At 43.5% G+C, this 20663-nt stretch overlaps 1 protein-coding gene across 9 annotated transcripts; it reads left to right on the forward strand.

Moving 5' to 3' along the window:
• The first annotated feature begins 1103 nt into the window (after window positions 1-1103).
• Window positions 1104-20663, forward strand: CREBRF (CREB3 regulatory factor). Of its 9 annotated transcripts, none has more exons than XM_015876079.3 (10): window positions 1409-1536; window positions 5568-5671; window positions 8616-8793; window positions 9633-9758; window positions 10505-11582; window positions 14462-14656; window positions 16395-16584; window positions 17008-17081; window positions 17220-17342; window positions 17582-20663. In XM_015876079.3, the coding sequence occupies exons 3-10, from the start codon at window positions 8785-8787 to the stop codon at window positions 17695-17697; spliced, it is 1911 nt and encodes a 636-aa protein (XP_015731565.1). In that variant the 5' UTR covers window positions 1409-1536; window positions 5568-5671; window positions 8616-8784; the 3' UTR covers window positions 17698-20663. The 9 variants fall into 9 exon arrangements, 8 of the variants coding, with proteins under 8 accessions (XP_085375324.1, XP_015731565.1, XP_015731564.1 ...); XM_085519196.1 differs by lacking the exon at window positions 1409-1536 and adding an exon at window positions 1571-1688; XM_085519198.1 differs by lacking the exons at window positions 1409-1536; window positions 5568-5671 and adding an exon at window positions 1104-1147.

Raw genomic sequence — 20663 nt, forward strand, 5'->3', positions numbered from 1 at the left:
GGATTTACTCCCTAACCTTCTTGGGGGTCACATATAGTAATAAGCAGCGTGGAGTGAGCAGAAGTCACAGCAGTGTTGTTAGATGGAGTCACACATGCGTATGGGATGGGGGGCACGTGGATGGAGGGCTTCAGAAATACAAAGCCTGCTTCCATTCATGGCAGTCTACACATCTTTCTTACCTCCTTAAATCAAGTCCAGATACCCAGCAGTTTTGCCTTGCTTTGTTTTATTGTCACACACAGGGACGGAGCATTTTTTCCTTCTGAATATGCCATTAACTTGTTTGCTGGGATGGTATTCATTACCGTACAGGAAATTCAGAAATCCTTACAAAAGGGCAGTACACGTGGTAATCAGAAACAGGCAGCGTGCACTGCAGGAGCACTAACACTTGGTAGTGGAAGTAAGTGGGATGGCTGTCAGCACTGGGATGGGGATTATTTGTTCCCCAAGTTAGTTAGCTTGTATTGAAAGCTGTATTTTAACATGAGCTGTACTCCACTGTGCCACGTAGTCTGTGACAAAGAATCCCTAAGGAAATGGGAACCAGAGTGATCCTAAGGAAACAGAGGTGCCTTTCCATTGTGTGGGGTGGGGGATAAGATACGTTGAAGCATTTCTCCTTCCTTCCATCCCTTTGTGACATCAAGATGTTGTTAGGGAGTCTTTAAGTCCATGGATCTGCTGTCAGATGTAAAGTCAGGTGAGACAAACCCGAAAGCAAAGTAGCCATTGATGAGAGGTGCTATTGTTACACTGCCTTTGTAACCTTTAGGTTCCAGGCGATCGCTGTTGAAGATAAAGGAAAAGCAAATCAATTCCCGGGCTGTGTTTTGCTGTTTTGCTGCTGGTAAATCTAATGCTAAGAGCTAATTAAAGCAAACAGACCATTCTTGCGTTTATATTTAGATGCTTTCCAGATAAAGAAACGTCCCTTCGTCCGAATGCTTCATATTGAGCAGATCCCCACCAGTACATGATTCAATAAGGCAGGAGATAATGCTTTATTCCTGTCCTGCTCTGTGATCATTGCTCTGTGTGTGCCAGGAATTAACACAGCATCTGAGAGGGGTTTTTTACTTTGTGTGACTGCAGGAAATGAGAACAGACGGATCCTGCGGCCGGTGTTGGACGCACAACGCAGGTATCAAAGCTCTGTGACAGCTTCTTGCTTTGTGACAGCGGAAAACGATGGGAAATGTTAAAATATCCACGAGGAAAGCTTGCTAGAGCTTGAAATAGATGGAAAGGCTGAGGACACTCATCCTCCTGCCCGGATGAGCGCTAACAACGTGACTGAGTATGCCCAGCCCTATGGTTTCCTATTGGTCAACACAAAAACGAGCAGAGATTGGTTGCTATCACCTTCCCCCCCCTCTTTTCCTCCCTCCCCACGTGAGGGGGCGAGTCACGCGATTTCCGGGAACCCGTCAGGAAGGGACATAAACAAAACAAACCCTAAAGCCGCATGGAGGGGCCGGGCAGGAGCCGGAGTCAGCGGGGCGGCGCCCCCTGCTGAGCCCACAGCGCCCGGTGAGTGCGGGACCGGGGGAGGAGGCTTCGGAGAACCCGGCCCCGACCGGCAGCTGAACCCCGGGGAGGAGGGAGGGCAGAACCGAGGGCTCCGGGCAGCGCAGTGTCCGCCAACAGCCCGGCCTAATGCTGCGGGGAACAGCGTTGTGTCGGTACGGACGGGGCGGTGCTGGGGGAGGAAAGGGCTGTGAGATGGGCAGGGGGTCCGGAACGTGGGGAAAGGGGTGTGTCGGTGTGTCTGCACGGAGCGGAGCCGGTGTCTGTGTCCGGCCGTGGAGGCTGCGGGGCTGCGGGGGTGCGGCTGGGGCTGCCCGTGTCCCTGTTGTCCGTCTGCGGGGCTGTCAGTGTCTGTGCGATAGAACGGAGCGCTGCTATGAGTGCCGGGGGGCGGCGGTACCTTCCTCGCTGCTCAGATCGGCTCCTGCCGTGAGCTCTTGTTTTCACCGCCCGGCTCTGAGCGCTGCTCGCGGCCGGACCCGGCTGTTCCTTTGGGCTGGTGGCCGCTTTCCCTCCGCCTTCACGTGTCGGCTCGCCCTGTCGGCTCTCCGCTACTTCGGGGCGGTGTTGTCCGGCTGCGGGGGGAGGCGGGGCGGGACCCCCCTGCTCGGCCGCGGGATTTATGTAACCAACGGGGGTGTCGAGGAGGTTTATCGTGGAGCGGCCCGACCTGAACGGGGCTCTGCCTCATGGGCTGAGGGCAGCGAGACACGGGGTGAGCAGCCCCGGCTCCTCGGAGGGCAGCGGGGCAAAGGGAGCGCGGAGCGGCGCTGCCGTGCGCTGAGGCCGGGGTGGGAAGGATCGGCGGCGCCCCGAGGGGAGACGGAGCGGGAACGTGCGGCCTGAAGGAGCGGGGCTGAGGGGGAACCGGGTTTGTTTACATGTCGCCTCAACCGAGCTTGAAAGGGCCGCTGGGCCAGTGAGTGACACGAGCGGCGGCCAATGGGAACGAGAGTGTTTGAAGCGCGAGCCAATAAGCGTGCGGGGAGGGCGGGGCGAGATGGCGGGCGGGTTAGGCTGCGCTCGGCTCCGGCTGGTGGGGCGGCCATGTTGGCGGGGAGGTGTGTTAGTGGGTCAGGGGCGAGGTGCGCTGCGCTCCGCCCCCGGGGCTGCCCCGATCATGGGGGATCCACCGGTGTTATTCGGTGTCACTGCGGTCCGGTTATGAGCCATGGGTTGTGGAGTACTGTGTCCAGGTGTGGAGCCCTCAGTACTAAAAAGACATGGAGATTTTGGGAAGGGTCCAGAGGAGGGACAGGAAGATGATCAGGGGCTGGAGCACCTCCCCTATGAGGACAGGCTGAGGGAGTTGGGTTTGTTCAGCCTGGAGAAGAGAAGGTTGCGGGGTGACCTCATTGCAGCCTTTCAGTACCTGAAGGGAACCTACACCCAGGAGGGGAGTAAACTCTTCGAAAGTGCTGACAATAGCAGGACACGGGGAAATGGTTTTAAGTTGAAGGAGGGAAGATTTAGGTTGGATGTCAGGGGGAAGTTCTTCACTAGGAGAGTGGTTAGGCCCTGGAACAGGCTGCCCAGTGAGGTTGTGGATGCCCCGTCCTTGGAGGTGTTCAAGGCCAGGTTGGATGGGGCCCTGGGCAACCTGATCTAGTAAAGGTGTATGTTTGGTGGCCCTGCCAGGCAGGGGGTTGGAACTACATGATCCTTGAGGTCCCTTCCAACCCGGGTCATGCTGTGATTCCCCCACGAGTCTGGCTGGGCTCGTTCCCGACCCACGACTTGGTGCTGCCATCCCCAGCCGCTGTGCCTGCTGTCCCCCCATAGCCACGTCCATGGCAGCGCCTTGCAGAGCTGCTCAGACATCAAAGATCATTGAACGGCATCACTTCAATCTGTCGCTCTCCAATATAAACACGTGCTGGTTTTTAGGCTTCCCCATCCATCCCACTGAGCTGTGCCAACCTGTCAGTGAAATGTTGGCGGTTCAGAGCAGTTTGTTGGAATCAAGCGACAAAACAGAAGCAGGCTCTGGTAGAGTTTGCTTTCTAACAGCTTAAAGTGTTGCAAAGAAGGAGGGTTACGCTTTGGCCTAGAGTCCCTTACCCATGTCAGCTATTGCTCAGCGTATGTCCCTGTAGTGGCAGTCATGGGAAGGGGCTTAGAAACTGGGGGTATTTACTTTTTGCACCTTAAATGAGGAAATAGATTAGAATCAGAGTAAAATCATAGACTCTATGATGATGGAAGAGACCGTAGACTCATAGAAAGTCCTGGCTTGGAAGGGACCGATAGGGATCACTGTGTGCAACCCGTAGCTCCCTACAGCATCACCAAAACCCTGTGTCTGAAAGCAGTGCCCAGCCATCAACCCAACACCACCATTGGTTTAGCAGCAAAGATTTCTTGTAGCGATCAATGCTCAGCAATAGTTGTTTTCAGAGCTCTCTCACACAGCCCATACGCTGCTTTGCGGCCATTAGCTCACATGAACAAAATAATTGCTCTGTGTTTGCTAGGAGTGTTACCTGCTGAGGAGAGAGATCTGATGTGGGGGCATTGAACTGCTGAGCATCTCACTATGGCTTTCTAAATACCAAGAGCTGCAAAAAAACCCACCCTTTTTGGAGCACAGAGGTTGGAAGTCCCTTCAGGATTAACGGCAATCGGGAATAAGTAGAAGCTTGTGTCTGACTGATAACGTGGTATAAACAAGTTTATCCCTTGGTTTCGGTTCCTGTGACTCTCACTCTCTGTGTTAAGTGGTTTGTGAAACGTAAGTGAAGGATCATTTAGAATAAAAGCTTTAAAAAGAAGTGCTTGAAAGTTGGTGTTACCTTGAAAATTAAGCCGGAAAGTTTCTGGCAATATTAACTATTAGGATTCAGGCCCTGCAGTAATACCTCCCCTCACTGTGTCATGGTAAGCAAAGAATCCTCCTCCTGTTTTAGAACCTTTCCATTGGTGTGTGACTGTGTTGGCTGATGGTGCTGCTGTCTGATTTCTGACTTGCCCTCCTCGTTTCATCTTTTAACTATGAACGGCTCTTTAAATGAAGTACTCACTATAGTTCTGTCTAATGTAATGTGCATTTCCCACACTTGGCCCCAAAGTAATAATAAACTCTCAGTCTTTGTTCCAGAATGTACAGAAAAGCCACTGCTTCTAATAGAACATCCAATTCTGGGCACAGCTGCTAATAAATACATAGGTTCAATACAATTGCATACGTGCTTTATTTTTAAATCACTTTTGTACCTCATGCATTGTGATCAGTTATTGGCATTGCTTATTTGCTTATGCAGTCGTGCTGGTCTGGAATACCCCTATGCAATGAGATGTCTGGGGTCGGCATAGAGGGGTGCAGTGATCTCAGCAATGCAGTGCTGTTCTTATGGTCATTCAGCTCTTTGACCTGCAGTGCTGTGCGTGCTGTTGGAGTGGGGAGGTTCTGTGTATAGCAGTGTTACTTCAAGGTCCCAAAGCCTGTTTGCTCTGGGCATGTAGAGCTGAAACATAATGTGAGGGGAAGATCAGTAGAGGAAAGGGAATGAAGACGGGGAAGCAGCAGTTTCCGGCCCTGAAGGGAAGAGGTTTTAACAGAAGTGAAACAGTCTTTATATCTTCAGTTCTTTTAAAAGGCAACACTATCAGACTTAAGATCTACATGTCTTGGGCAGCTGTTATTTATCCTTTGGGATACGAAAGGCAAGAAGCAGAATGTGTGAGGTGCTGTCACTGTGTTTTAGTGACTACACAGCAGGGAATGGTGCTGGGGCAGGATGAAGCTCAGGACCTACAGACAGACTTTACTCAATTGCTACCATAAAAAAGCTCCAAAAAAAAAGCCAAAATGCCCCTCTGAGCAGTTCTGTGGTGGGGAGGAAAGGAAATGTGTTGGGTTTTGTGTTTTCTTTTAAGTCTGGTTAACAACCGAAGATTAATGTAGAAATAAGGAGGGGGAGAACAAAAAAAAAAACACAACACAAAACAACCCAAGAATGTTAGACGGAAACAAAACTAAGAAAAATATGTTCTGTGCTTGAAGGCTGAGCTGAGCAGAGTATGTTCTGTAATAGGAAACAGATTGGCAGCAAGTGTGGCAGGAAAAAAAAGTTCGAAGATGAGCTGAGAAGCTGGTGCTCCTCTTTCTGAAGCATCCCGACACAGCAAGAGGTGCCTGGTACGTAATCGTTCCTCTCATATATGTGGCAGAGGTTGTGTGCCTTCTCTTTGGCTGAGTTTTGCTGTAGCCCAGCACTGACAGGCTCTCATGACGTGCTTCTTATTGTTGTTATTACTTGCCTGAAACATGTAACTGTGACAAACCGGCGCTGTGTGATGCACAGCTGCTGCCATGGAAAGTGTAATTGTTGGCGTAACGTGCTCGCAACGAGCATTTAGCTGCTGTGATAATGGGCACTGTGCAGGCAATCAAATGGTATCGCTGCGCTCTGCGTGCTTTTCAGAGTGTGCAAAATGCACATCTGAATTGAGACAGAAATAGCAACTTTGGTTATACCGGCGGTACAGATGATTCATACAGGTGGCTGGGGAGGAGTTTCAGACTCATCAAGCTGTAAGGTGTTGGTTTGGGTTTTTCTCTTACAGGGGCTTTTCTGGAGATAGCCTGTAGTTGTTGGGGGTGTTTCCCTCATCTGGGGAGATGGCACATGCATTGTAAGTGCCATCTGTCTCCTTGATGCTGCATGCTTCAAGTTTAGGTCCTGCTGTCTGCCGATTTAAAGACAACTGCATCAGTAATGGCCTCTAATAAGCCTGGCATTAGAGCCTTGAAGTTGAGGCTTGCTGGGCACTGTGGGACCTCTCTTAGGCTGTTCTGAATGTGCATTTCCAAACAGTAAGTAAAAATACAGAGGATTTTTACTAGGATTTGGCCTTAGATTAAAGAATTATTGACTCTACGCAGCAATTTTGAGTTACTTTTTGACTAATGGAGGTTTTATCCACGTATGAGCTTTGTCTACATGCATGCCTCCATCACTGCCCTCGGTTCCTAAATGTTTAATGGAAGCAGGTGTTCCCAAGGCATCCTGCCCTTTCTCATGCTCAGGTCCATGAGCCAGCACTAGGCTCCACCACCTCCAGCCACTGTATGAATGGGATGCCATTCTTACACAGTGTAGCCAGGTCAGTTCAGGGAGGGTAACAAGTATTTTGAACATTTAATGTCTGTTTTCAGAGCTTGGAAACAGCTCCAGATCTCCCTTGTCCTGACTCCTCGCAGCATCTGTTGGTTGCTGTCAGTAACAGTTAAGTTGAATTCCCTTTTAGTAGCTGTGTATAAAGGACAGTGGGATTTCTGGAGGGTCACGTTCTGACCAAAACATGGCAGTATGTGGTAATGACAAAGCAAACTTCTCCTTTCGTTCCCCCATGTATCACGCAGTGGCCCAATGGATGGCTGTTCTGCCACATGAATGCAGATGTTGTGGCTGTGACCTGGTGCTGGCACCAGAGAGCATCCATCTGATGTGCTATTGAGAAGACGTCAATCTGCTGCTCTCTATGGAAAGAAAGGAGGATGCTGCTAATGTATTAAATCTGGTATCTTTCTCACCTCTTTCCTCGCATATGGGAAAATAGTTCATTGGTTTTAAAAAGCAGCTCCTTTCTCCAGCATTAGGCCAGGCTGCAAAGTGTGTTTGTCATTCATGCCACATTTACAGTGGAGGAAGGACTGGTTTTGTGGCTGTGTAGCCTTTGCCGTGCAGATGAAGATGGGGTTGTTTAAGCACGTTGCCCTGGGATGCAAGCTTAGCTTTTAAATGTCACTTTAAGATAAGTCAAAGGAGTTCCCTGGAAGCCTTAGAGCAAAAGGAAGATTGGGTCAGAAGGAGCTGGCTGCTAATGGACACAGGACCCTACGCAGGAGCACTGTGCCTTGGCAGCAGCAGCTCGGTTTTATTGAGAGCTGTAATTTGTGCATGACTGGACTTGCAGCTTTTGTTTTCTTCCCTGTGCTCTGATATTTGAAAAGCAGCGTGTTTTGATGAGTAAAGATGGTTTGTGTTTTGTTTCTTTGCACAGTATCTGATAGAATATATGCTGAATTTAACAAAATAGCTGAGATAGTATCTGAGAGCAGGAATAACCTCTGCCATGTGCTGGTGGGAGGAGGCAGCTCAGCGGCGTGGAACACTTTTACTTTTGCTGTTTGCTTTTCACAGTAAGCAGATAAACATAGCCTGAGCAGATTGCACTGAACTGACTGAGGAGCAATGTCTGGCGAAGAATTCTATTCAGAGAAACAAATGTATTTTCACTGTTAACGCTGAAAACCTGCAATGTGGTGCTGCTGCTTTTGGATTGTGGCCTTCTGATGGTTTTTTTTCTTAAAGGCACTTTACACAGCAGTAGGGGTATCACAGGAAAGCAAGGCAATGGGAAAACAGCCTCTGTGAAGCCAGCACAGTTATATTAGATACTAATTAGATACCAAGGATTCTCTCTTCCTTCCTGTCCTTCCTTTCCTTCCTTAACACATTTTTCTACTTCCTGTTACTTGCTCTGTTGGGCAGTTGGCTCTTCCTTCCCTACACTTGTGGACAGTGATTGTGCTTGCTGCAATTCCTCTGCCGCTAGATGCTGCTGTGTGAGTGATTGATAGAATCTTATCTGAAGCTGCATGGATTCAACTTGTAAGAAAAGGAGGAGTCTTGTTAGTGGAGCTGTATCACTGCCTGTTCTGAATCTAATCTTATGAGATGTCTGAGACGATTTTAGACTTTATTGGCTCGGTTGTATTAGTCAGAAAGGTTGTTAATTTCTTCTGTGTCCCCAGCAGTGTGCTGGATGTTATTTCCAATTAGGCAGGCTTTTCTTTTCATGTGTCTGTGGAGTTCATGGTGTAGGTAGTGAGGAAAAAAGGCATCGTAATGTAACTCAGCCAAAAAGGGTTTTGAGAATCTCTGTTCTTTCACACCTGTGCCCTTCCATTAGGTGAAAAATGGCAGGGAGAAAACCATTGTACATTCAAGCATGGGGAATAATCACTGTTCAGAGAGAATCTTTGTCTTTAGTTTACTTAGGCAGCTTTTTAAGCCTTGTCTTGTTGGTGATGGAGCACTCATCTCCTTGGGGTTTGCCCTGTTTATTCTACACAGAAAACTACAAACAGAAGAGCTCCGTAAGAGTGAACTGAAGTTACCATAAGGAAATATTTCATTACATGGACTGTGTAAACTCCCAGAGACAAAGGTAAAGCTGGAAAGAAATCTACAAGTGAATAGAACAAGAAGTTTGGAATTGGATTTGGGGAATCTGGGCTTGGAAATGCCTCAGGTAAGTCTGGAACGTTGTGATCATATTGGCTTCTGTGCATTTGCTTCTGTAAATTGCTTTCTTATTTAAAAAAGAATGGAAAAAGCATACGAGCAAATTTGGCTGGCATCAATGGGGAGAAATTAGGAGAGGTTGAGTAGTATATAGTTTTTAGTGTCCTGGTGGTGTATATGGTGGAAGCTGTGGGGCTGCTCTTGGTGCTATTTGTTCAAGCATCAGCTGTGCTGTCTACTGGATGGGGGCAGCTGCCTGGAGAAGGGCCCTTTCTTTCTGCAGTGGTTCACACAGCAGCACACTGAAGGACTTCCTGCAGTGCAGTGTTTCTCCCTTTCCAACCCTCAGGGCGAGTTTGTCTGAAAGAGAAATAGAGGTCTGGAATTGAATGTAGCAGCAGTTTGCTTTGTGTCACTTGTTTGCCTAGCCATCCTGCACAGTGTTTGTTTGCAAAATTCTGCTTTGTTCTTAGGAGAGACAACCCTCTTGATTTAGTTACACTTTGCTATTGTTACAGTCTCAGGTAGAAGCTTTACAAGTTCAAATGGTTCCTAAGACCAGCTGCTTTAGTACGCAGTGACTCCTAATAGGGTGAAGGCCTTGCAAGCTGGTACTCCCTGGTCTTGCCAGTAATCACTCTCCTCTTCTGCACATGCTGATGTATCCCTAATCTTGGAAGACACCTAACATTTTCAAACTGACAAAACAGAATGCTCATCTGTGCGTTAACACCTTCCAATAGCACAAATTCAGACACTTGGATATGTAATACTCGTGTTTTATTGAAGTAAAGAATATGCTTTTTTATGGTTATGCTTCAACATTCTCTTTCAATTCTGTTGCAGCCCAGTGTGAGTGGAATGGACCCTCCTTTTGGGGACGCCTTTCGGAGCCATGTGTTTTCAGAACAGACTCTGATGAGCACAGATCTCTTGGCAAGCAGTTCAGATCCAGACTTTATGTATGAACTGGTAGGTCCATTTTCTGTGTGCGCATTCTTCCTTCTTGACTAACACCCTTAGTTCACGTAGTAATAAAGGGGTATTTGCTCAGGAACGCTGGGTGGTTATTCATTACTGCTTACTATGACTGGGGTAGAGCCTAACTGCTTGTTAAAGCTGGCCATCAGGAGTGGCTTGGTACACAAGTATCAAGTGCTGTGTTGTTGTTACGTCGTGGTGATGAAGACTCTTCCTTACAAACAATCTTTTCTTCAAGAGCACTTGTGTGCTACTTCACTCAAGTTGTGGATGCAGGGGAAGCGAAATCAAAGTTGACTCATGAGCTGCTCACAATAGAACTTGTTTTTTCCTGCACGGAAAGTGAAAGGTGGTAAACCTGAGTGATTTCTGTTATTCACATAACAAAGTTTGACCTAGATTAATGGAAACTAGAACATGTTGCCTGTGATATTTTTTTTTCATGTTTGAAGTACATGAATATTGGTCCTATTCTAGTTTCTAATGACCAATTCAATAGCAGAAAAAGAATCCAGTGTATTTGACTTGTATTTCTAGCAACCCCCCCCCAAGGTTCTGCTTCTGAACCAGGGAAACTTTGTCGCTCAAAGAAAGTTGTTAGTCAGAAGTTGAGATATCTTCACATCACTGTCCTACTCTTCACTTGAATTAGTCTTAGCACGTAAGTTTAAGTAGAGGACAGAGATGATTTGATACTACTTTTCTATCTTAATTTTAACTTATGTTATGTTGCACAGGACAGAGAAATGGACTACCAGCAAAGCTCCAGAGACAACTTGCTTTCAATGGAGGACTGCAAAGACCTTGAGAACTTAGAGTCTTTTACGGACATCCTGGACAAAGAAGCTGCTTTCACCTCCAAGTGGGAGCAGTGGGACACGTACTGTGAAGACTTAACTAAATACACTAAACTAACCAGCTGTGATATCTGGGGAACAAAAGAGGTGGATTATTTGGGCCTTGATGACTTTTCAAGCCCATACCAAGATGAAGAGGTGATAAGCAAAACACCTACTCTGGCTCAGCTTAACAGTGAGGACTCCCAACCTGTTTCAGATTCACTCTATTATCCTGATTCACTCTTTAGTGTAAAACAAAACCCTTTAAATTCTCTGTTACCCGGAAAAAAAATTGCAAGTAGAGCAGCAGCCCCAGTCTGTTCCTCCAAGAACATTCATGCTGAGGCACCTTTGTCGGACTATGTTCAAAAGGCAAGCAAACCCGCCACACAGCCTGCTTCCAGTACACAAATCATGGTGAAGACCAATGTGTACAGTAATGAAAAGGTGAACATTCATGTTGAATGTAAAGACTATGTTAAAAAGGCAAAAGTGAAAATCAATCCTTTACCACAGAGCAGACCAGTGCTGACCCAGACGCATGCGGATGCAGCAAAGGAAAATACCTGTTACTGTGGTGCTGTAGCAAAGAGACAGGAAATAAAAGAGACCCCACACAGCCACTGTACGCCTCCTATTTTGCCTTTTAAAGAGACTCAAGAACTGCTCCTCAGAGCACCCCAGGAAACTCCAGGACTTGTTGTGGGGGAGAGCAGTCTTTCTGCCGGCACGTCAGTGTCAGATTCATCACAGAAAAAAGAAGAGCACAACTATTCTCTTTTTGTAACAGACAGTGTGGGCGAACAGTCGGCCAAAGGAGAACCTGAAGAAGATGAGGAGGATGAGGAAGATATTGAAGATGAGGATCATGATGAAGGATTTGGCAGTGAGCACGAGCTGTCTGAAAACGATGATGAGGAAGAAGATTATGAGGATGATAAAGATGATGACATCAGCGATACTTTCTCAGAACCAGGTACCAGCAATGTTGGGGTTTGTTAATACCGAGGGCGATGAATTTATCTGCCAAGAGGGAAAGAATGCTTTTGAATGCTTTGTAATTAGAGATGAACACTTAAATTGTGAACGTTCATCACAGATTTTATAAGTGCTTTTCACAACATAATTAATGAAAGCTACACAAGGCCTTTGTTTTCCCTTCTGTTCTGGAAGGAAAAAAAAAACCACATTAATGGTGGTCATAAGCAGAAGTCACAATAGGCAATACAGAAGATTGAGCTTGTAGCCAAAAGCCATAGAGCAACTACTGCAATTGTTATCTCCTTTTTTGTGGTTTGATGATAGGATGTGCAGAGCTTTCTAGTGCTTCAGTGGGCTGTGCTAAGGTTGTATCTCTTGATAGCTGGCACAAAATCATAGTCTGAGTGAAAGTGTTTCCTAATTACTTAAGTGCTTCTGTGGTTATAGAACCATTTCTCGGTGGTTTCCAACGGTGATATTTAGTGAGTCTTCAAAGAACATGGAATTCTTCTCTTCTGCGAGTAGAAATGGAGCATTAACACCAAAAATGAAAGCTAACCTTCAACTAGAAGGTAGCAAAGTGGCAGCATTTTATGAAAAGAAAATCTACAGGGACAGGACTGTAACCAAGCATTAGCCTAATTGTAGAAAGTGTTATTGTATTCACATTTTATACATGCTCTTTAGTAGAGCATAAGAATTAAAAGTATTCAGACATTTGGCAGTGTGTAACACTGTGGGGGGGGGAATGAAAAACAGCTGAAATACTCCCTTTTTAAAAGCAGCAGCTTCCCTCAAGCACGCTGTTGTTTGTCATAAAGAACTCTCCAGTTAAATTATTTTCTAAGTAGATTTCCCGAGCTGGCGTTAAACCTGTTAAGTATTGTGTTCTTTGTGTTACTTTTTCATGTACACAACACATATATATTAGCATTTTAAAATCTCTTCCTCCCTTCTTCTGAATTGAGCTCTCTACTTTCTGAGGTCTGAGTAGCTATTAAGGCTCCGTGCTGCTCGCTGTGCCACGCAGCGCTTTGCAGCCCACGGAGGCTTGTTGCACAGAACAGCTGGTAATCTTGAGAAAGAGATGTATGAAAATGTTGGGCTCTCAGCTGGTGGAATTACATTGCCTACTTGCTGTTTGTTCAAATCCCGATGACAAGCTCTCGCCTTCTAAACAAAACCACGTGTTGCACTGCAGCAATCAAAGAGCTTGGCTTGCACAAGTCCATGAAACCTTTCACCTCGAGTACAGTGGTATTATCAGAAAGCATCCACAGCAGGTAATGTTTCCAGGTACTTTAATTACGCCACTCACACTCTTATGTTTTACCATTGCAATAGAGGTAAATACTGTGGAATAAGCTTCTAAAAAAGGGCATCTCCGGAATACTTAACCTTTCATGTCTTCACTGAAACCAAAGTCAGTTACTAAGTTTAGAGTGATGACAGGACAAAAGCTTTTTGTTTGCTGACCTTCTGATAGGCGTATTTTATACACAGCTTTGGTTTATCCTTTTTGTTTTGGGAATGCGTGATACACTCTTAAAGCACAGGAGTTGGTGTTTTCTGAGGAAATACGTAGGTTCATTGAACTCCAGGGACGTGGGAAAAAGAACTGAATGTGTTACTGGATGGTAGCAATGCTAGGAGGAGAATTCAGGGAGGCTGGATGCAGTGCGGAAGAGATAAGCAGATTTGTTGTAGTGCTGTGTGCTACAGAGTATGGCAGGACGTTGTGCACGGAGCTGCTCCTGGTAACTGTAAAATGGCAGCAGGTCAGTGTTAGTCTTGCAAGGCAGGATGCATCAAGTCAACGTAATTCAAATAGCCAATTTAATTATGGTTGGAATAAGCAAACAGGAAGTCTTGATTTTAACCTCATTTTACATTTGTACGCATCAGCTCTGAAGGAGATTTGTTTTCATTGATTGGCTTAACTTTGCGTTATCGCAAAGCTGGGCTGAATTTATACCTGCCTATATAATAAGTAATGAGTTTTATTGCTTAACATATTTTGCAGGTGGAAGGTAAGGGAGAATGTTTGGATATTTATGTCAAACAGCCTTTGGGTCAAAGGAAATGACTACTGAAAATATGTGTAGTATTTGGAACTATATTTAATGTAAATCACCATAATCACTTCGACTCTACAAGAAAGAAAAGTGTTTCATAAGACATATTTTGTTGCTTGATTTTTCCTTTCAAACTCTGTCCTGTCAATAAACCAGAGAATCAAACAAGTTTAGAAGTGGTTGCATCCTTCTGTGTGCTATTTGTGGTTGGGTTATGAGCTGAGGGAGAGTCAGACCAAAGCAAGCAAGTTTGTTTTTCTTCTTTCAACTGCTTTCTCAAGTGCAAACAGACTAATTGCACAGACTGTGTTAAAATAAGGAAAGCTTTTAAAATAAAGAAAGCGTTCTTTGTGCTGCTGCTCAAAGATGGTGCAGAGCTGAAGCATATGGGCCCAATGCAAATTGCACTTAGAGTCCACTCAGTGCTTGGGTTTTCCTGAAGCTTCATCAGTGTGTGTGATATTTGAAGTCTGTTATAGTGATGATATGATTATGGTGATAGTGTCGTTAGTGCTTCTGTGTACTCTAAGAACAGTTTGTCATATCAAGTGCATTGTAATACATCTCTAAAATCTTGTATAGCTTTATCACGGATCATTTGTCTTCGGCCCACTGAAGACATGAAGGAAAGATTGAATGGGTTGTGTCTTGAATCCCTTCCATTTAGATGTTCTTTTCTTGTGGAACTGGGTCCATTCCCCATTCCTTCATTCTAACAGAGTGTAACACTTGGTCCACGGTTAAAAGGCTAAGAACCGTCTTAGAAACACTATATGAACGATGCAATGCATTCTTTTAGGGTATGAAAATGATTCTGTGGAGGATTTAAAAGAAATGACTGCAATAACCTCTCGAAAAAGGGGCAAGCGAAGATACTTCTGGGAGTACAGTGAGCAGCTGATGCCATCCCAGCAGGAAAGGATGCTGCGGCCATCGGAGTGGGACCGAGATACATTACCAAGTAACATGTACCAGAAGAACGGTCTGCACCATGGTAAGAATAGAGTCCTAGCTACAAGTCACAGTCTGTCACGCTGGCACCTTCGGTAGCCAAACTGCCCCGCCTGAATTGCGATTCCAGTCACAAGTTTTGACCCTGAAAATAAATCACTAAAACACTGCAAGTCTGTTGCTTGGTTAGCTAAGTTCTGTGCAGTGTCCAAGGGAAGGCACAGTGAACGTACAGTAATAACGTTCAGTGTGGTTTCTTCCAGAGGAGGTGGATGAATTGAGACTTGTAACTTCCAAAGGCCTTCAGTGGCAACCCCAGGAGCTCAGAATTTTCTCTGTGTGGTACTGTAAACATCTGGGATAGGTCTCATGACTGATACTTGCCCCTGGCTGTTCCACAGTTTCAGTCTTGCTTTTGTTAAAGCGGCCTGAGGTGCCAAGTCCAGGTTAACTGCAATATGAACTAAAGGACAGGCAGGCAATAACCTGAAGCTCCCTTTTTTTTTGTTCTTCCTTCCCTGTTCCTCCCACCCATGTCAACGTGATACAGTGCAGCAGTTACTTTTCTGTGAATAACCTATTTATTTCAAATACCCCTTGCAGGACCTTAGCCCGGTTGGTCTAATAACTGTTTTATTCCCATGACTTTCTGATGACCAACTTGCTCTACTTTAAACACAGCTAACATCACTGAGAACAAGCCACTCATAGGAATAATATTTGTTTTCTTGTCACAGGACCTCTCTGGTTGGCTTGTTCCATTTGATTGTGGCTCTGAAAGAACAAAATGAATCCAGCTTTCCTGACTGCAATGTTACATTCCCTTACAATTGAAAATTATCTTTAACATTGCAGTTGAACTTCAGATAAATGATCAGATTTTTGTATTTATTTTATAGATTTTTTTTTCTGTGAAGGAAACTTCTTTCTTTTTCATGTGCTTGATTTTGACACCCTTATCTTGTAGTCAAATAACAGTGCCTAAAGCCTCTATCGTTACTCATTGCTATGAAGCCTTATACCTGTGTTTGTCGTAAAATAACAGATGAACAGGACTTAAGGACTCTGTCTCACTAGCCACCTGTAGGAGCAAGTACCCTTTAATGGTGCTAAATTATCAGCTCTCTGCTAAATGATTATGGAGCAGGTTTTGTCCGTCTATTATCACTTGTGTGCAAGTATCTGTAACCACTGGCATTTTTAATAGAAATCTAGGAAAAGACACAGCAGTAGCAAAAGAACTTAATAAGGATTTTGTCTTGAAAGCAAATTTCCTCCTTGAAACCAGCTCTTAAATAGCTTCAAATGGATCTAAAGAAGGTTGCCCAGCCTTTGTGTGGGTCATCAGTACTCAGTCTCTAGAGCTTCTCTTAATGCAGAGCTTTTAGAATAAGATTATTTGGGAATTTAATCAAGTTTACTGTCCAAGAGAATATGTTGGCTGAAGGTACCAATTAGTAAGTTACCGATGGGGCAGAATGCCTGTACATTTTTCAGCACAGTTGTTTGCATGTTGTCTATCACATCAAGTACATTTCTAGCCCAGCCAGCAGAATTTGCTCTTATCTGATCTGGATATAATACGAATTGTACAAAGCAGTTTGTCTGGAAATGCTCTTTCTATTGTGAAAGGCCACAGCGATCACATTATGCCAGACCATTCTCTTCTGACAATGGAACTTAAACTGCACCAAAAATAATACATATTTAAGAAGGTTTTTTTGTAGGTTTGCCTGCCTATTGTGCCACTTGCCACCCAATTTTCTGCATATTCAAAACAGGTAAATATGCAGCAAAGAAGTCACGGAGGACTGATGTAGAAGACTTGACTCCCAATCCCAAAAAACTCCTACAGATTGGTAATGAGCTGCGGAAGCTGAATAAGGTGATCAGTGACCTGACGCCAGTCAGTGAACTTCCCTTAACTGCCAGACCAAGGTCAAGAAAAGAAAAGAACAAGCTGGCTTCCAGGTAATGTATTAGTTAACACTCATTGGATGAGTAAAATTGCATTACTGCAGTTGGACGAATAAGGCTAATTTTTGTCTCGAGATCCTGCTTCAGTGTGGCAGTCGCTATTGATGGGTTTATTACCCATGTATCAAAAAGCGGGGCAGCTGGCACTGTGGAGATGTAGTTTACCTGTTCCTTAGCAGGTAATAATACACTGCTACTGGAAGCTGTCTTAGCTGCAGGGGCAAATTATTGTTACAGTAGTAAAATCCACCAATGTAAGCAAATACAAGTAGTAGCGCGCTTGAAGTGAAGATGAGTGAGTAGATACGTGTCTGGGAACATTGGTTGCTAAGTTGGTGTGGCTAACTGAAACGGATGCTCTTAGTATTCTGGAACATTTGTTAAAATGTTCTAATTCTTCCACTCTTCTTGCTATAGGGCTTGTAGACTAAAGAAGAAAGCCCAGTATGAAGCCAATAAAGTAAAACTCTGGGGTCTCAACACAGAATATGGTAAATACAACTCTTCACATGTTAGTTTTTCTTATGTTCTTAAGGCAAGTCTGTGTTATCAGTGTGTGGACAACTAAGCGTCTCTTTTGTTCCTGGGCGAATGCGGTGCATGTCTAACCGAGGTCTTTTTCTTTGCAGATAATTTGTTGTTTGTGATCAACTCCATTAAACAAGAAATTGTTAATCGAGTGCAGATGCCTAAAGATGATAGAGGAGTCAACATGGAACAAAGGTTGAACATACTTATTAAAGATACCCTCGGTAAGCAGAATATCTCATGTATTCACCCGTATGTGAAGAGACGTCATCTGTGGTATGATAGATCACAAACTATTTCTGGAATAGAGAAAGGAAGCGCTTCCTCATACTGCTGTAACCAAACCTTTTCGTTGGTTTCTGACCATAACATTCATTCATTGGACTTGTGTCACTTCTAGGAATGTAAAATGCATATAATTAATAGTAACCTTACAGTGCATTTTCTTACCCTTTGTTTTCAGGACTTCCTGTAGCTGGACAGACATCAGAGTTTGTGAATCAAGTGTTAGAGAAGACTGCAGAAGGAGACCCCACAGGTGGCCTTGTAGGATTACGAATACCAATGTCAAAAGTCTAAGACGTGACTTCACCCGTTCTCATTGGTCACATTCTTCCTGTGTTGTCAAGTACTTCATTGTAAATTGCATTCTGGTCTGCATGTCAGTTTAGCATTATGTAAACACTTACAATTAGGTTCCATTATTTTTAAACAACAGCGTAGGAAAAAGAAAAAAAATCAAAGCATGGAATAAAATGCCTCGTAGCATTTTTGGAGCATAAATTAGGGAGTTCTAAAGCTGCTTTGAGATTGCATACAGAGATGAGGGTTCTTTTGGAAACTAAGTTCTAGGACCAGACTTAGCACTTTTGTTGTAGAAGCATATTTTTGCTACTAAAGTTATTTTAGCGTATGCCAGACGTGGTGGCAGGTTTGTGCTCCAGGCAGAACAAGAGGAAGCATTTTTTTTTGCTAAAGCTGACGATTCAGTTTTTTTGTTGTTGGTTTTTTTTTTATTTGTTCCTGTTTGCTGTTTTGAAATAATTGGGTTTCCTTTGTTCTCCTCACAAACAGTAAAGCTTTCTTTGCTACCATTCACTTGTACATAGCACACGTGGCTTCAGAGCTGCTGTGCCATAGAAACTTTAATTTTTTTTCTGAGCTTAATATAGTATTTAAATGTCTGTGCAAGCAAGAGAAAAAACAAAAAGTATATTCTTTGTGCCTTGTATTTTGAGGGGAGAGCTATCAGTGTAAGCTGGTAAAGTTTTGTATGAAGAAAACCCTGAGGGGAAAAAAAAAACAAACCAAGATGTACAGATGGTGAGATTATAGGTTTTAATGTATTTGTTCCAGCTCTTAAAATTTTTTGAATGTATATAGGAATATGTTGAAAATGTAGATATATGCCACAGAGTCTATGTATTGTATAAAAGATGGCTCTAGAAAACTCTATTTCGGTACTTTGGCCGGAAGAAAACATATACTTGCACATTAATGCGATTGTTTATTTTTGTACCAAAGACAAATGCAACTGATATGGCAAACTGCCAGTCTAAGTAAAGTTTTGCACAGCTTATATGATACTGTACTGAATGTAAAAACAAATGAAAAACATAAAAAAACACACAAAAAAAAGAAAAACAAATGACAAGGTCAGGGTTAGGGATCTTACTGAACTGTGAATTTTTTTGTTTGGGTCCAATTATCTACAGAAGGAGCATTCATACATAACAATATTATTTTGCTGTTCTTGTAGTTCGCTTCCATGGTAGATAAGTTGGTGGCCGTCTCGGAGTCTTTACATCTTTTTTCTCTGCACTTACTGTAGGAGATTTTAATATATTTGGATTTTAGTAAGCTATTGGTAAAATAGTTTTCAACTTTGAGAATTTAAAAGAAATATTTAGCTTGTTGTAGTATACTTCCAACAAACAACCAAAATAAAATTATTTTTATTGTAATGTGTATATATGTAAAGAGAGGAAAAAAAAAAAGAGCTACAGATATCTAATTCCTTAGTTGCCACTTTTCCAGTCGATGTATTATTATGCATGTGATGTTTCCAAGGATCAACACAGGCTTCAAACGAAACGAGACACACACAGAAAAGTTTATAGACTTTTATATTTTTGTACAGGTATTTCAAAAGTAGCTTCTTCAAACTTATATGTGACTTATTCTTGTTGATTCAGTAGTTTCTATGATTGGGAAATATTAACACAGAGTTCTTATTTGCTCTTCTGCTAATAAGAGTTGGCTTTGTAGTCAGTGTTAACGTACCGATAAAAAGCTTTAGCCCTTGATGAAAGTCCTTTATCTCAAGGCAAGATCATTCTCTGGTTTCATGGACCCTCTTTTCCTCCCCGTTCTTTCTCTCCCTATTTAAAATGACAGAACACTGTTTACTGAAAATAGAAATACCAAATATTTTCAAATGTAGCTGCTGAAAAAAAATAATGCGAAGTCCATGAAGGCTTTTTCTCCGCTCCCTTTGGGGAATCTCTCCACTTCGTTTCTAGTTTGTCTATGTTTGTACTGTGATTCCTTTTTGTTTATATGTAGGTTATTTTTATATCTGAGCTTGTACTATAAAAAAAAAAGTCTGTAATAGTGCAGTGAGGGTCACAGATGAAGGTGGCAGTTCTGCCACGTGCTGGCGAGTGTGCACACAGCTTACTTTGTATCTAAATATTTTGGAAGACTCAAAAGGGAGGAGGAGGCCAAAATACCACTACTGAGCTGTACGGAAAGTTTTTTCCTTCACGAGACTGAACAAATACCCAGAGCAATTTAGGCAAAACTTTGTAAATCCGCTTAAGATTTGCAAACTCAGAGTGGACTTTGGGTGTTCTTATTGCTCTCACGCTGAGGTGAGAGTCGGCTGCTGCTTTACACAGTGGGTCAGATGTATTCCTATTGTAAGCATTGCCAATGTTACACTTAATTCCAGAGATGCATACTGCCCATAAAACCCCGACAAAGAATGTTTCTTGTGAAGATAAGGCCGTGTCTGTGCAAGGATTTGAATGGAGTCGTTCCTTTCTGCTGCGCGGTGTTACCGCACTGCTGCCATAGGAGAGGTCCTTTTGCTCCGCCAGAACCAGGCGGCGTTTCTAAATGTTACGAGCAGTTTTTGCAATCAGGTAAAAACTTTTGTGACAAATTAAACTGACAAGGTATCAGAAAAAAAAAAAAAAAAAGCCCCTTTTAATGCTCAGAAGTGCTGGGCAAATAGAACTTTATAGGTCTTTATCTGAAAACCAGAATATGATTTTGGTCTAGCATTTCAAAGTAGACTTTGAATCTTATAGTGAATTCCATACCCTTGCATTTCAGTGTTTTCTATGTATTATTTTAAGTTAAAGCTTTGGAATAGTTGAGCTTTTTAATGTTGACACTTTATTTTGTACCTATTTATATGTATGTATATCTTAGAAAAGCACTTTGTTTAAAAAGGAAACAAAAAACAAAAAAAAAAAAAAGAAGAAGAAAAAAAAAGAAGAAAAAAGAAAAAAAAGGAAAAAAAAAAAACAAAAAAGAAA

Source organism: Coturnix japonica, chromosome 18 (genome assembly GCF_054131305.1).
Source record: "Coturnix japonica strain WE chromosome 18, WE-NBRP24, whole genome shotgun sequence".
Lineage (NCBI taxonomy): Eukaryota > Metazoa > Chordata > Aves > Galliformes > Phasianidae > Coturnix > Coturnix japonica.